The sequence below is a fragment of the Nyctereutes procyonoides genome, unplaced genomic scaffold (assembly GCF_905146905.1).
Source record: "Nyctereutes procyonoides isolate TBG_1078 unplaced genomic scaffold, NYPRO_anot_genome, whole genome shotgun sequence".
Classification (NCBI taxonomy): domain Eukaryota; kingdom Metazoa; phylum Chordata; class Mammalia; order Carnivora; family Canidae; genus Nyctereutes; species Nyctereutes procyonoides.
The window spans coordinates 62,424,009-62,439,662 of NW_026575052.1; the positions used below are offsets into that span (position 1 = coordinate 62,424,009).

The 15,654-nt window shown below is 42.0% G+C and overlaps 1 protein-coding gene across 11 annotated transcripts in view; it reads left to right on the forward strand.

Moving 5' to 3' along the window:
• The first annotated feature begins 716 nt into the window (after positions 1–716).
• Positions 717–15,654, forward strand: part of MCM10 (minichromosome maintenance 10 replication initiation factor) — a 45,830-nt gene continuing 30,892 nt past the window's right edge. For 6 of the 11 annotated variants that reach the window (XM_055332143.1, XM_055332146.1, XM_055332145.1 and 3 more), the window contains exons 1-10: positions 718–755; positions 1,314–1,388; positions 2,793–2,884; positions 5,675–6,016; positions 6,795–6,896; positions 7,028–7,168; positions 8,808–8,982; positions 11,208–11,373; positions 12,954–13,121; positions 14,219–14,335. In XM_055332143.1, coding sequence (XP_055188118.1) covers positions 2,878–2,884; positions 5,675–6,016; positions 6,795–6,896; positions 7,028–7,168; positions 8,808–8,982; positions 11,208–11,373; positions 12,954–13,121; positions 14,219–14,335 — 1,218 coding nt within the window. In that variant the 5' untranslated portion in view covers positions 718–755; positions 1,314–1,388; positions 2,793–2,877. Of the gene's footprint in view, positions 756–828; positions 849–891; positions 995–1,313; positions 1,389–2,792; positions 2,885–5,674; positions 6,017–6,794; positions 6,897–7,027; positions 7,169–8,807; positions 8,983–11,207; positions 11,374–12,953; positions 13,122–14,218; positions 14,336–15,654 lie in introns of those variants that run through there. The other 5 variants (XM_055332149.1, XM_055332147.1, XM_055332141.1 and 2 more) reach the window with 5 other exon arrangements.

Sequence of the window (15,654 nt, forward strand, 5' to 3'; positions counted from 1 at the left end):
TGGAATATTACTCAGCCATTAGAAACGACAAATATCCACCATTTGCTTCAACGTGGATGGAACTGGAGGGTATGATGCTGAGTGAAGTAAGTCAGTCGGAGAGGGACAAACATTATATGGTCTCAATCATTTGGGGAATATAAAAAATAGTGAAAGGGAATAAAGGGGAAAGGAGAGAAAATGAGTGGGAAATATCAGAGAGGGAGACAGAACATGAGAGACTCCTAACTCTGGGAGATGAACAAGGGGTGGTGGAAGGGGAGATGGATGGGAAGACGGGGTGACTGGGTGACGGGCACTGACGGGGGCACTTGACGGGATGAGCACTGGGTGTGATGCTTTATGTTGGCAAATCGAACTCCAATAAAAAAAAATACAAAAAAAAAATCGAGAAGGAGGCTCAGAAGGACTGCACGAGGCGGCCCCAGAGAGCGTGAGGAATTGCGTCCGACCTCCGGTGTAAACGCCCTGCAGGACGCTCGGGGGCGCCAGAACACTGCGTCTAAGGCGCGCGGCTTCACCGGCCGGAAGTTTCCGGGCCCCCAACCGAGAGGGGCCCTCGTCACGTGGGCCAATCAGATGGCTCTACGCAGCCGGGCAAGTCGCTATTTCTTCCGGGTAGCTCACGTCAAGATCGCTGACGTAGCCAATCAGCGCGGCCTTACGTGAGCGTGCGTCTGGCGTTAGGGGAGGGGTGGGGCCAAGTTGGAATTTTGGCGGGTCTGGCTGCCGGGCGGGAGCCGGCGCGGAGGAGGGTAAGAAGCGGGGCCGTGGGCGTGTGGCTGGTCTCCGACGGCTGGTCCCGGGAGAGCGTGGAGTGGAGGGTGGGCGGCGCGGAGCCCCGGGCGGTGAGGCGGGCGACGCCGGCGCGGGGCGGGCGAGCGCGCCGCGGGGCGGTGGCCGCCGCGTGAGGAGCGCCCGCAAAGTGGGGGCGCCGCTCGCCCGGGCTGAGGGGGTGCCGCGCGGTGGGCCTTCTCTCTGCTTTAGGGGCCAGGTTTGTTGGTTGTTGGTTTTTAAGATTCTGTTTACTTATTCCTGGTTTTTAAGACTTTATTTACGTATTCCTGAGAGACACACAGAGAGAGGCAGAGACGCAGGTCCCCTGAGGGGAGCCGGATGTGGAACTCCATCCCGGGACCCCCGGGGTCACGCCCTAGGCCGCAGGCAGGCGCTCGACCCCTGAGCCGCTCAGGCGCCCCTGTTTGGGTTTTTTTCCTACAGGAACCTTTTTATAAATGCCTGCCGAGCGCCTGCGATGTAGACATCTTATTTGTTCATTTTTTTTTTTTTTTAAATTCACGATTGGCTCCTAGTCCCTGAAAGTGTGCTGTGCGCAGGCCTCCAACATCACTTACGCCCTGCAGTTTAGGCAATAAAGAGAACATGAGGTAAGGAGCACACCGCAGTGGAAAGTGCTGTAAAGTCGCGGAGAAGGTGCGGGGCTTGGGGGGAGGGCGCTCAGAGAAGTGGGAGCCTGTGGGGTGAGAAGGAGCCGGGGGAGCCTCTCCCCAAGAGCCGGAGGCCTAGGGAGCACTCCGTGTGTGGAGGAAGCTGAGGGCAGGCTGGCCTGATGGAGCAGGGAGCGGCGAGAGGGAGTATCCATTTCTTCATAGACTTTTAAATTTTGTTCTAAGGCAAAAATCATTACAGAATCTTTTTTTTTTTTTTAAGATTTTATTTATTTGAGAGAGTGGGCGCGCAAGAGTGAGGAGAGAGGGAGAGGCAGAGGGAGAAACAGACCCCCGCCCCCCTCCCGGCTCAGCCCCAGGACCCTGAGATCAGGACCTGAGCTGGGCAGATGCTTAACCAACTGAGCCACCCAGGCGGCCCCTGGCTAAGGAATCTTTACTAAGGGAATACCACGGTTAAGGTTCATAGAAGATTATGAAGGAAAGAAAAGATTATTGTGGCCACTGTGTGGAGAAGAGGTAATAGAGAGACAAGAGATCAATACCAGAAGCTCATGCAGTCGTTCAGGCAAAAGACTGAACGATATTTTGGAGACAGCCACTATGGGCTCATAGCAGTTGGGTGGTCCTGGACGTGAGGGTGACATAGAGTACACGGCTCTGGGGGGAAAAAGACGCTTGGTCATAGGGATGAATGAGACCGTTTGCTTACCCTCAGGAAGGTTACAACTCAGCAGGTTTCCCAGGAGACAGTACAGTGTGGTGTACACAGTAGTTCCATAGAAATATTTGTTGAGTAAATAAAAAGGAAGCATCATAATGAATGTTTGACATTGGACAGACGAAGATTAGCTCTGAAGCTCTTATTAGTTGAATAGTAATGTAGAAGAAAGTTTCCTTTTTTCCCTCGCAGTTCTTAAAATCACTTAAATGAAATAAGACAAGTGCACAGAAGTATACGAACTTACCTTAACTTAGCTCTGCCAAGTGTAGGTTTTGCTAAGTAGTACTGAATTGAAATCCTGATGTGACAAGGGTGCAACTAAATAAAACCACTCACTAGACTGCTGTGGATAAGGTAGCTGTCACTTGTGTCACAGTCAGTAAAATGGGATAATAGCTCTAATATTTAAGCCACCCTCAATAATACTTGTTCCCAATCTGTCCCATCCACATAATCTAGTATCCTACAAATGACTCCATATTGCAACCAAGTTTCTATAACCACAGTGTGAAGTCATGATAAAGTGGGATGGTGTTGGTGGTGGGGATGAGAAATGGCCAGATTCTGGATGAGTTCTGAGCTTCAAGCCTAGGTTTATTACATATGCTACGTGAGAGAGCAAACAATCAAGAGTGACTTCTCCCATGCTGATTTCGTAGCATAGCCGAGATTCGACATTATTGCCATTTCCTGGGCACCTGATTCTCCTTCAAAGTTCTCCATCACAACTGTTCTCTTCGCGGCATGGATGGTAAGTTCTGTTTGTTTCATTGAAAACCACCCTTTTGTCCACAGTAGATTTGTTATTTATTCTACTTAGAAAAAAGCAAAAGTACCACACCCTTGAGTATTGTCTGAGTGGTTCAGAGAAGATCTCATGTCAGTGAATGTTGCTCGTTTTAATCAGGTGGGATTTTTATCTCCTGGTAGTGGTGATTGTCTTTTATGATAATGGTAGTTGGCATGTACTTACAATGTGCCAAGCACTGTTCTAAGGTCTCTGCTTATATTAAATGTCTTAGTCCTCTGAGCAGCCATATTTTTTATCCTGGAAGACAGATGTTTAGTGTAATTTGTCACAGATGAGACTGCCAGAGCAGGGGTTTGAACCCAGGCAGTCTGACCTCAGAGTTCACAATTAGTATTGAAATCTGTTGAAGTAGATTTAGTCCAACTCTGAATTAAACTCTTGTCCTTTCTAATCTTACTTTGTAAGGGTATGTACAAAATTTTACCTAGTAAAGAGATGCTACTCTAATTAGCAGAGCTTAGCCTGGGAGCAGCACAAAAATGATGATGCTGGCTGCAGAGAGACCCTGACTAATAAAACACTTTTTTTTTTTTTTCTGGTTGTGTGATTGAGCTCATTATCTGAAACTGGATTTTGTTTTTAAATCCAGGTTTATTATACCTTGCACTTTTCAAAAAACGTAGAACCAAATGTTGTTGAAACTCTTCGACTATGATAACATGTAACGTTGATTATACCTTTGGTAGATTAATAATGTCCTGTTTCCTAAAATCATCAAATTATCTTCAGGGCAGTTAATGTATATGTATAAAGCATAATTGTTTGCTATGAGACAGTTAAGAAAATAAGTGGCAAATGGTATGTGTTTTCTAAGAAATCAGTGTATCTAATAAGCATTCATTTGGTTGGCACAGTGTTAACAATTTGGTCCCATATAAATGAAATCGAAGTGTTTACTGGTGCTAGGGATACACGTTTGAGCAACATTTCTGCCTCCATTCTAGTACAGAGAGCATGATGATAGCAAGTAGGAAAATACCAGGTAGTTCGTAAGAGAGAAGAAGCTAGAATGAATTTGTATGCTGAGAGGAATGCTCCAGAAGATAGGGAATAATGGGCAATGTTGGGAAGAGAGCTGGTGATTATAGGCTGAAGTCCCTGAGGAGCTGAGAGGAAGAGGGTCTAGTATATATAGCAGAGTGAGGAAGCAGGGAGATTGGGTCAGCATACCATGCAGAAGACAGGATTTTTGGTGGTGCGTGAGTTAAACCAGGATGGGAGGTAGCACGGGATTATCTCTGGTGCTCTCCTGATAGAAAATGGGGTTGAGGAAGGATATGGAGGCCAGTTGGTAAAATTTGTCACCTGGGGCTCCCAGTGGTGTGAGCCAAGGTCTCTTTTTAGGGTGTGCTCTCTTCCACAGCTGGGAACAAGACAGAGGAGGGTCTGTTGGCAGTCTTGAGGCAATGTGGCAGTCTCACCCCTTGCACAGGGAGCCAGACTGCCTCTTCTGTCTTGCTGCACCCTGCAATTATGGAGTGTTTTTGAGTAAGCAATTCAAATTATTATGCAACCTTTGACTTCAAACTTTAGACCCTTTTATCAGATTTCTAGGACATAAGTTTGGCTACTGGTCATTTTTCATCTGATGAGAGTGCAGAGTGGTGGGAAGAATACTGTTTGTTAGCCTGGATATCTCCATCCTAAGCCAGGATCCTGTGCTGACCTGTCTCACCACACATGGTCCTGAACAGGCCTTTGACCTCTCTGGACGTCAGCCCTTGTCTTTGAAGGGAAGGGGATGCATGAAATATCCTTGATGTCTTTGCTTTAAAATGGCTCAGATTTATAAAAGATTAATGCCCAAATAGGAAAAAACGGTCACAGAAAATAAGCAAATCAAGAAAGAAGAAATCCAAAGGGCCAATACAGTAAACAGTTCTTTGCTTTGTGAGATTTCTGGAAACGCAAATCAGAACAATGAGATGCCTTTTAAAATCATCCATCAGACTAGCACAAAATTTGAAGTGAAAGATATTGGTGAGGGGGTAAGGGAGAAATGGTACTTGCATACAATGCTAGTGAGGGTATAACCACTTTGGGAGCAGTTCGACAGTGTCTGGGAAAGTTGGAAAGTGTGCATACCCAGCAGTCCAGCAATTCCACTTCTGATAGGTATTCCCAGGAAACTCACATGTATGGCAAGGCAGATTTTTGGTTGCCACCTAGTTTGTGGTGGGAAAGTTGGAACTAGCCCATCTGTTCTTAACTGGAATATGAGTTAATAAAATGGGATAGTCTTATGGAATGCCATCTAGCAACTGAAAGAAGTAAACTAGAAGTCTGTGTTTTGATTTAGATCAGTCAGATATGCAATGTTAAATGAAAAAGCATGAAAAATACCTGCCCCTTACACCTTAGCCTGGTGCCCACTAAGCACTTGGGAAGAGGAAAGGTGAACACAAGACAGCAGAGTCATTTCAGTTGCCCTTTTTTTTTTTTTTAAGATTTTATTTATTTGTTCATGAGACACAGAGAGAGAGAGGCAGAGACACAGACAGAGGGAGAAGCAGGCTCCTCACAGGGAGCCCGATGTGGGACTCGATCCCGGGACCAGAATTACTCCCTGAGCCAAAGGCAGATGCTCAACCACTGAGCTTCCCAGGCGTCCCTCAGTTGCCTTATTAATGGTGAATGTTTTAATTCTCTGTGCTTTTTCTCCAAAGCACATTTGATACTTCCATTGATACTTTTTCTCAGGTAGGTCTATTTTCGATCCTTTTTCCCCAGGGGAGGAAGATGACTTATCTCTGCTCACTGCACTGCTGGAGGAGAATGAGTCTGCCTTGGATTGTAATCCAGAAGAAAGTCACCCCTTGACCCAGGAGAATCGTGAACCCGACGCCTATGATGAGCTCTTTGATGCGGATGACGATGGTGAATCTTACTCGGAGGAGGCCGCTGATGGAGAACTGGGAGAGACTGCAGTGCAAAAGGAAAATTTGGCCACTCTCTTTGGAGATATGGGGGACTTAACAGATGAAGAAGAAATTCCCACACGGCAGTCACCTGAAAATAGAGTCCCCTCCGCTCCTGCTCCCAGTCAGGGGAAAACTAATCAAGAGTTGCAAGGTGCCCTAACTACTAGCTTTTCTAATTTCTTCAAGATAGACTAGGTGGAGCCTGATGGTTCTCATCAAAATAGCTGCTGAGTCAGGTGGAGATAAATGGCTTGGCAAAAAAAAAAGTGTGGGACTTAGATAAGACACTTAAGGCAGGCATTTCAGCACGTAGAGGCCCCCTGTCTCAGTGTCAGCCAGCTATAATTGGTCCTTCCCACAATGGCTCCAACATCTTTTCGTGCCTATTAACAAAGAATCTTACTTAGAGATTTGTATGTGGAGCCAGGGTCAAGACTGCTGGCTCTTCCACAGTCTGTTTGGGCAGGAGATCCATTTCTGAACAGAAGCTTTGAGGAGCGCCCTTTTCTTATTTGTGACATCGGCTCACACATTTTGAAATTCTAATAAAATTCAGTGGTTGGCTGTTTCTTATGGTAAAAGAGCCCTTATTTATTGTATATTAATTATGGTATTCAGTTTATAAAATAATAATCATTCCCTGACACCGAAAAACTTGTTAACTGGGGATATGGATCTATGATATTTGTCAGTAGTACCAGTTCCTAACCAGCTTAGGTATTACAGGCTCGATTACTGAAAATACCAAGTTTCTTTCTCTGAGGGGCCTCTTTGAGGTACAAATTTGGTGGTAGTTCTCAGTATGTGAATATACTGTCTTAGAGTTTCGAGGTGGGGGGAATGGCACCAAAAATAATTCCAGCATGTTTATCATGTATAATATTTCTTCTGTTCTGGATCTTAAATCAATATATTTTTTTCTTTTCTAGATGAACTAAGGAAGTTGCAAGAGCAGATGAAATGTTTGCAAAAACAACTAGAAATAGCAACAATTAAACAGCCTACAAGTCCACCCCTTCCACCTAAATCTGGTAATCAGACTGTTAATTCTAGGAATACTATGCAATTCCATTATTAAGAAATTATAGCATTACTTCTGCATCCAGCTGCTGGTAAAATAGCCTTTGAGCCCCTTTCTGAATCTCCTTTTCTTTTAATAAAGTAGATAAGTCATCACGTCCACCTCTTAAAGAGAAGAAAGTTCAGAGAATTCTGGAGTCAACGTGCTTTTCTACAGAGCTTGATGTCCCTCCTCTCCCAAAAACCAAGCGAGTGGCTCGGACACCAAAGGTTTCACCTGCAGGTATAGTACTCAAGGTCTCCCTGGTTTTTCACTACTTTTGCTCTATTTGAAACTCACTGTCATATTGGTCTGCAGGGAGCACTGTCACCTCTGCCAATGGGAGAGGGCCAGAGCTCTGTCTTGTCTGCCTATTGAGAAAAGTAAGTTTGTTGGGAATGAGAGCCATTGCTGTATTTTGTAATCTTTCTCTACATCTCAAAGTGCTTAGAAATCCTTAGGTACAAAGTGGATATTCACTAAAACAATGAATTGAAGTTTTCTTAAACTCTGTAGTCCTGTAGTTGAATTATAGTAAGTATAACTACTGGCTTGAGTTCTCGTGCAGTCTAGAGATTGAATCTTTGGGCTTGTGAGTTCAAGGCACAGATTCCTTTCAAAATGGCTAAGTTTTATTTGAAGCCAAGTTGTATTAAAGCAGACGGTCCATTCTTTGGAGAAGATTTCTTTGTCTGGAGTAGAAATGTACACTCAAATATCATTCTAGTTCAGCCCACATATAAGCCCTACATACTAATTTTGTTGCATTGCCTCAGTTTGCAAATGGTGATAATTCTTCAGAAGATCTAAGACAAAATGGTCTGGATAACAAAGCTCAGAGTAAGCAGCATATTCCTAACCATTCATGTTCAAAAAGGTCCTTTTGAATAGCAGTGACGTATGATATAATTGCAGAGAATAGCAGCTTCTCTGTATTTATATTTGACTTAAATTATATATTCTGCATATCCACTTATGAATGGCATCCTTTCCTTTAGGACCTTTGGCATTACTAAGGTATTTCATTAGGTCGTGTCCAAAGTTTAGTTTTAAGGTGTGGGGCATGGGTATGCTTTCTAGAGATTCTAAAGTTCTAGGATTGTCCTAGCTCCTAGCTTGGGAGCAGTGACCCAAAGTTTCTTTGAGGGTAAACAACAGTGTTATTTAAAAGAAAGCGGTATTTTTTAAGGAAAACATTCACGTTTTCTGACCTTCAGGAACATTATCAAACACTTCTAGAAGAAGAAAAATACAGGGATATTTAATGCAAGCAAGGCAATAAAATACCCTGGTTCCCCTAGATCACCATCACCACAAATAAAATCAAATGAAACAATGGAATAAGATGAAACCAGAAACAAGAGAGCTGACTTTAGGTTTTCTTCAGGTAGAGGTTGGTCTGCACACAAATCACTAATCATTGCTTCCTGAAGATGGCTCTTACTCCCTTGTGGAGTGTACCACAGCATTCTGTATGGGGAATACTCAGGAAATGCCATTGCAGAAAGGAACTGTGTTTGAAAGCAGCACTATAGTACAGCCACCACCTGCTACATGTGGCTAATTAGGCTTTAATTGGATGCAGTAAAATTAGACATTGATTTCTTTAGAAACATTCATCCATTTTAAGTGCCCAGTGCGTGTGGCTGGTAGCCACCCTATGAGACCACATCGGTATAAAACCTTCGCATTGTCACAGGAAGTTCTTTCGGACTGCACTGCAGAGATTTGGAGGGTAGTACAGAAATGGTCTTGTGGGCTTCCTTTGTTCTCAAGATTTGGTTATTACATATGTTGATTTAAAAAAAAACAATTTTATATAAACAAATTTTGTAAGGATCAGTGTGACTTTTTTCCTTTCACTTTTATGTTAATTTTCTAGAGCCCAAAAGCTCCTCTTCAAGAATGACAAGTACACCCCCTCAACCACTCCGAACTACTCCTGGAAACAAACCTAGTGGGATGGCCAGAGGTCAAAATGCAGGGACTCCTACGAGTTCTGGGGAACCGGCTCAGACAGTAGTCTCCGTGGAAGCCTTCTCAGGCCTGAGGCTCAGGTCAGTAACTGTAAAGGCGTCTCACATGGTTTTCATGCCCCACTAGATGCCTCTCCTCCTTCCCAAGGATTGAACCTTCTAGAAATGACGTGTTTGTACAGCAGATCCACTTAACACCAACATCTCTTTAATTTGGCAAACGTTGGCAGTAAGACTAGCCATAACATCCAGTACACTTCACATGTGAAATGTCTAAAGGCGACTTTTTCTTATTTGAGTGATGAATAAAAGATGATGTATCTGTAAAAGGGAAATGGACAAGTAAATAATAGTATATTTAATCAGAAACTGTGATAGAGATTATTTTTAAGTCCATAAAGGTGTATCCAGTTTAACCAGAATAGTAGTGACTTCTTGTAACTAATGTTAAGAAAAGGACCTTGTGCTCTTTTTCTAATAACTTTTAAGGCAAACTTATGTCCTTTGCTTCAGTTATAACTGTGGGGAAATGAAGATACTCAGTTAAAATAGGAATAAGTCCCAGGATCATTTGAGTTAAAAGCTTTTCAAATCTTCTGTGCTCCATATCACTACTCCATTGTATCTCTATTCTGTCAAAGCCCAGGGCAGAGCAGTAATTCTTACTCTGAGACCAGATTGCTTTTAGTATAGTCTATCTGAGTAGCTAAGTGCAATCCCTTTAGAACACCTAACACTTGTCAATCTAAACTAAAACTGCTAAGGTCTTAAAACTGCTAAACTAAAACTGCAGAGGGAGAATAAGCTGCCACCATGAAGTAAAATCGTATTGTAAAGACTCCATACTCTCCAAAATTGGAAGAAAGTATTCAGTATCTTAATTACATCTGAGACAGTCTGTGGGCTGGGATACAGTAAGAGCTATGGTTTTCACTGCAGGGTTTTTTTGTCTTAAGGTAAACCACCCCCAGCAAGATGATAGTGCCTGCTGTAACCAGTTCTCTGTTGAAATTTCCCACAGAGAGATGTTGCTAATCAAAGTGTACATGCAGTAGACAGCCCAAGCTTCTGAGTGGCCTACAGATTTAGGGGACCACAATTGTTTGAATCTCTTTGTAATTGTTGTACCTGGATCTCAGGCTCTGAAAATACTCAAATACTCCAAAGGGCAGTAATGTGATAGTAATCTATTAATTCACAGAAATCAAGCCACAAAAAGGATTTCTCTACCTACATCAGTGTTTTTCTCCCGAATATTCTTCATTGCTTCAGAGTTAGCTCTATGACTTTTTATTTCTAAAGACCTTTGAAATAATCAAAAGGCATGTTTTATTCTGGTTTTTCTTTTGTTTTTGAATATATAATATGATCTAGTACGGAATAGGTATTAATATTCCCCCAGAGAAAAATAGCTTTTGCAAATCCACCAGTTTGGCCAGTCATTAGGATTAAGAAAATATTAACTGAAACTAGATTATAAGCTTCTATTTATTGTTATATGAAAATGTTGGGTTAAAAAAAATCCAATTAGAAATTAAAGACCCTGGGCAGCCCGGGTGGCTCAGCAGTTTAGCGCCACCTTCAGCCCAGGGCCTGATCCTAGAGACTCGGGATCGAGTCCCACATTGGGCTCCCTGCATGGAGCCTGCTTCTCCCTCTGCCTGTGTCTCTCTGCCTCTCTCTCTCTGTGTCTCGTGAATAAATAAAATCTTTTTAAGAAAAAAAAAATTGTAGACTCTGTGAAATTATTACAGAATTGATGAAATTTAAATCTTATTTTTAATATCAATTCATCATTTTGTATTAAAGTCAAAAGAGATTACTTTCAAAAGACTATTATAACATGTTATCATTTATAAGAACTTAGAGTGTGTACAATCTTGTTTTCTGTATAAGCTCCAGTTCTCTATCCAAGTAAGGATAAACTAGCCTTAAGAATTATCTTACTTTGGGCAGCCTAGGTGGCTCAGCGGTTTAGCATTGCCTTCAGCCCAGGGTGTGTGGTCCTGGAGACCTGGGATCGAATCCCATGTCAGGCTCCCTGCATGGAATGGAGCCTGCTTCTCCCTCTGTGTCTGTGCCTCTGTGTCTCTCATGAATAAATAAGTAAAATCTTAAAAAACTTATTTTTATTTATCTGCCATAAAAATCTTTCCCTTGTCCATACTATATAACTAAGCCTCCCTGAGAACAAGTACTTCAGAGAATAATTTCTATCCGTAACGTCTCTTCTAACCAACCTGCTACAGTGCTAGGTAATCTTTTATTAGAATGATAATCTAACCATTGCTGGTTTCTTGACCCAGGCGGCCTCGAGTGTCCTCCACAGAGATGAGCAAGAAAATGATTGGCCGAAAACTGATCAGACTGTCTCAGCTCAAGGAAAAGATGGCAAGTGAGAAGCTAGAAGAAATAGACTGGGTGACTTTTGGGGTTATATTGAAGAAAATCACTCCGCAGAGTTGTAATAGTGTAAGCCATCTTACGGATTTCTTAGCTGCTCCATCACAAGCTGACCGTGGGGATTCATGTTCTTGATTTCTCTACCCCAAGCCTATTAGTATTTTATTTTGAAATAGCTGCTAGTGAGTTCACAGATTGCCTCACCATCGTTGGATTGCTATCTGAAGGTTAAATACGTAAAGAATGTCCTACTTAACAGACCTGATTGTACAGGGTCCTTGGGCTTTTCACTGTATTATTCCTGCCATATTTCACTGGTCATTGTTTTGGTGGCACAAGGGTTGCCCCTGTGATACTGTCATCCCATTTGAGGGGGAGAGGTCGAGTACCTGGATCCTCTAAAGAGCCTTTCTAGAAAGAAGAGGTCAGCCTCAGAAGTTCTGAAATTGCTGACTGTGCCAGCACAGTGCATATTACAAAATATCTAACAGATTTTAAAATTGCAGTTGATGGAGAGGTAATGAGAAGATGACTTTGTGGTGTGGGAAGTCAGAAAACCTTCATCCTAAGCCCCATTCTCACTAGCTATGTGGACTTAGCCTGACCTTTAATCTTTAAGTACTTTCATTTCCTTATTTGTAAAAGGAAGGAAATGGCTTTTGTTTATATCAGAATTCTCTTCCAGCTCTCAAATACTAGGTTTACTCATGCACAATCCTGTTTTCATTCTCTAATTGAGATCTTGGTCAATCTTATATTGTTCTACAAGTCCTGCTCTAGCCCTCTTACTGTTAAAAGTGAAAGTGAACACATCTGGTTCTTTTAAGTTCTTAATTGTGTCACTACTGGTATTGTGGCTGGTAATGACTAATGACACTGGCTGTAATGATTTGAAATGATAGGTGTAAAATTTTATTTGAACCCTCCCAAGAAAGGAGTTGTACACATCCATGGAAACATAGTTAAAACACTTGAATGCAGTCAATAACTCAGCATAACCTATAACCACACCCATTCCAGGATGCCTGTGTGAAATAGCTTGATTGAATATTCAGATTATTTTGCCTTAAAAAAAAAACTGAAAGCGGACATTTTTATTTAAGTGGTTAGCATTTTGAGTTGCATTTCTTCAGATATAGAATACTTCTGAAATTTTACAGTTAAACATAAACCAGTTGTCTTTAAATATGCTTTTGTTTTTCTTATAAGTTAGGCAAAGATTGAATAGCACAGAGCTGACACCTTTTTATTAATATTAATATTAATATAATTAATCAGTGATAAGTAACAGATCCACTAAATTTATATCAATAAGTCATTAAACGGTAGTGCCACAACTTGACTCTGGTCCTTTTAATATTGTGTGTGTGGTTAGAAAGGTGGTGCTATCCCATTGACGATTTAGACCTGAGAATTAGAGACTTCACTAACGTGTGTGCTTCTGGCTTGTCTTAATTTCATTTCTAAAATGAGAAAGGTAGTAAATACTAAAGCCTAGAGGTAGGATTAATTCATAACAAACAGGCATTTTCAAGATTATACAATAAGACTGGTTTATGTTTATATATGTTCCCACAGTAGAGGACTTGAAACACAGTATAGCCCATTGTGCAAAATTTATTAAAAAGAGGGGTAAATATTTATTCCAGGGGAAAACATTTAGTATCTGGCGACTGAATGATCTCCGTGACCTGACACGGTATGTGTCGTTGTTCTTATTTGGAGAAGTTCACAAAGAACTCTGGAAGACTGAACAGGGTACTGTCATAGGTCTGCTCAATGCTAACCCCATGAAGCCCAAGGATGGTTCAGATGAGGTAAGAATCTGTTTCCATGATCTTTCTTTCTCTTTCTCTCTGGTCTTTACAGCTGAGCCAAGTTCTATCAAAAACTGGTCCATCTCCAGAACTGAGTCATGCTTTCATATATCTCCAGTTAGATTACTGGAGCTAGATTGCTTTTTGTTTGTTCCTCACCCACCAATATTCTGAACTTCTGTCTACTCTTAAATGTTCCACAACGATTGCTTTCATTAAATCTTTCCACATTAGTTCCAAGTTTCCTAGAGTGTTTTAAACTGTTCTGCTCAGGTCTCCTTAGATCTTCTTCATAGATCTCCATTGGCGGCATCAAGCAGGCAGGATTTTATAGTTGATTCCATTAGTTGTACAGCCATAACTGCAACTTAGAACCAGAGTGATTTCATCTTCTCAGCAGCAGCAGAGGTTCCTGCTGCTATAGCCTGAGATCTATTGTGAATAGCAACAGACCTTTTCTCCACCCAACCAGCAAGAAGTATCATTTTGTTGTTACTATATGTTATCATTAATACAATAAGGGAGAGTGAGAATCAGAATTATTTTCTTTTCTTCCTTTTACCAGAGAACAGCAACAGATCTTCCATCCTTACATATTAATCCCAACACATAGACAATGTAGTGATGTCAGGGCCAATGTCTATGAGCCTCTCAGCCTTCTCCTCTTGGTCACTGCATGGCTTTGAAGCTGTTGCCCTCATACCACCATTCAAGGCAGGAGTGACCCAGCCCTGCCCTGTCTGCTTTTTTGGGACCTCCTGAATCAGTCTCCTTGGCCAGAACGCAGTCCTGTGACCATCACTACCTGCAAGGGATGCTGGGAAAATGAACAGGATCTGTCACCTGAGACTGAGCGTTGGCCCACCCAAAGAAAATCCAAATTCTGCAGCAGAAACAAAGGAGACAGGAGAGAATGGATACTAGGTAGAGAATTGAGCATATCTCCTATACTCCTGTTCCTAAAGCTGCTCTATAGGGTCCTGGCTTCTAATTCCTATAGACTGCTACAGCCTCACTAACTCCCACCAACCAGCCTCTTACTCATTCTTGCTGATAAAAGGACAGCTTTTAACTCCCACTCTGTGTCTTCTCTGTAGGTGTGCTTGTCTGTTGATCATCCTCAGAAGATCTTAATCATGGGTGAGGCTCTTGACCTAGGAACCTGTAAAGCAAAGAAGAAGAACGGACAGCCGTGTACACAGACTGTTAATTTGGTTGGTTTCAACTCTGTTGGGTTGGTTTCTGATGAGGACGGGATCTAATGTGACTAGGTTGTAGATAGCATAGTGGTAATGGTCAATTTGGAACAGAGTTTCCTACATAACAGAAAGCACCAAAGTAAGAAAATTCGGTGTGTAGTTAGTAACTGCCAGTTTAAAAAACTGAGGACAAGAGAAGGATTTAACCTCTCAGAAAAGCGATCTTTTATTGCCAACTGACTGGAAGGTATAAGGAAGACAGATTTTTAGTTTGCCCTAAATTCTGAGCAGTGCCAGAGATCAAACAATGATGAAATGCACTGAAAACCTTATTTTCATCTCTTTAAGTCCAACTTGTATTTTCTTAGAGCCTTTTAAAATATAAGTCCTAACTTAAGATCCTCATGTACCATACAATTCACCCTTTTATGTACAGTTCAGTAGTTTTAATGCTGAGGTGTGCAGTTATCACCACTATGTAATTTCAGACCCCACCCCACCCCCACGAAACCCCATACTCCTTAGCAGTCACCCCCCCATTACCTTCTTCCCCCAGCCCCTGGTAAGTACTACTCTGCTTTCTGTCTTTATGGATTTTTCTCCTTTGGACATTGCATGTCATGGAAATGTACAACACGTGACCTTTTGTGTCTAATTTCTTTCACTTAGCACGATGTTTCTGGGATTTGTTCACATTGTCACATGCATCAATATTTCATCATTTTCATGGTCAAATAATATTCCATTGTATGCATACAGCAGTTTGTTTATTCATTAGTCATTGGGCATTTTATCAATACTGCTGCTATCAGCATTCTTGTATAGGTTATTATATAGATGGATGCATGTTTTTAGTTTCCTTGGAATTTCTGGGTTGCCTGGTAACCTCATGTTTTGGCTTTTGAGAAACTGCCAGATTGGTTTCCAAAGTGGCTTTTACATTCTCACTAGCAGAGAGGAGGGTTCCATTTTTTCCACCTCCCAGCCAGCCCTTGTTTCTGTGTACTGCCGATGACAGCCATTCTAGTAGGTGTGAAGTGGTGCTACTTAGAGTTCTGTGAACAAATTAAATGGCGGGTTTTGGTTTCATCACCTTTTAGTTCCCTCATTGCTTCCTAATAGATGAGCTAGTGAACAGGAAATAGCAGGAGATAGTTGGAGAAAGAGGTCTCAGAAGAAAGTACTTGATGGATCTCCACAGACCATTGTGATCATTAAAACCCTATTGTTGCCCATCTAAGGCCTCACCCAGTAGAATGTTAGCATGTTTCCCCCTTTTTTTTTTCACTGAAGTGAAGATAGTTTTATTCTCTTTTTTTTAAGAGAGTATGCAC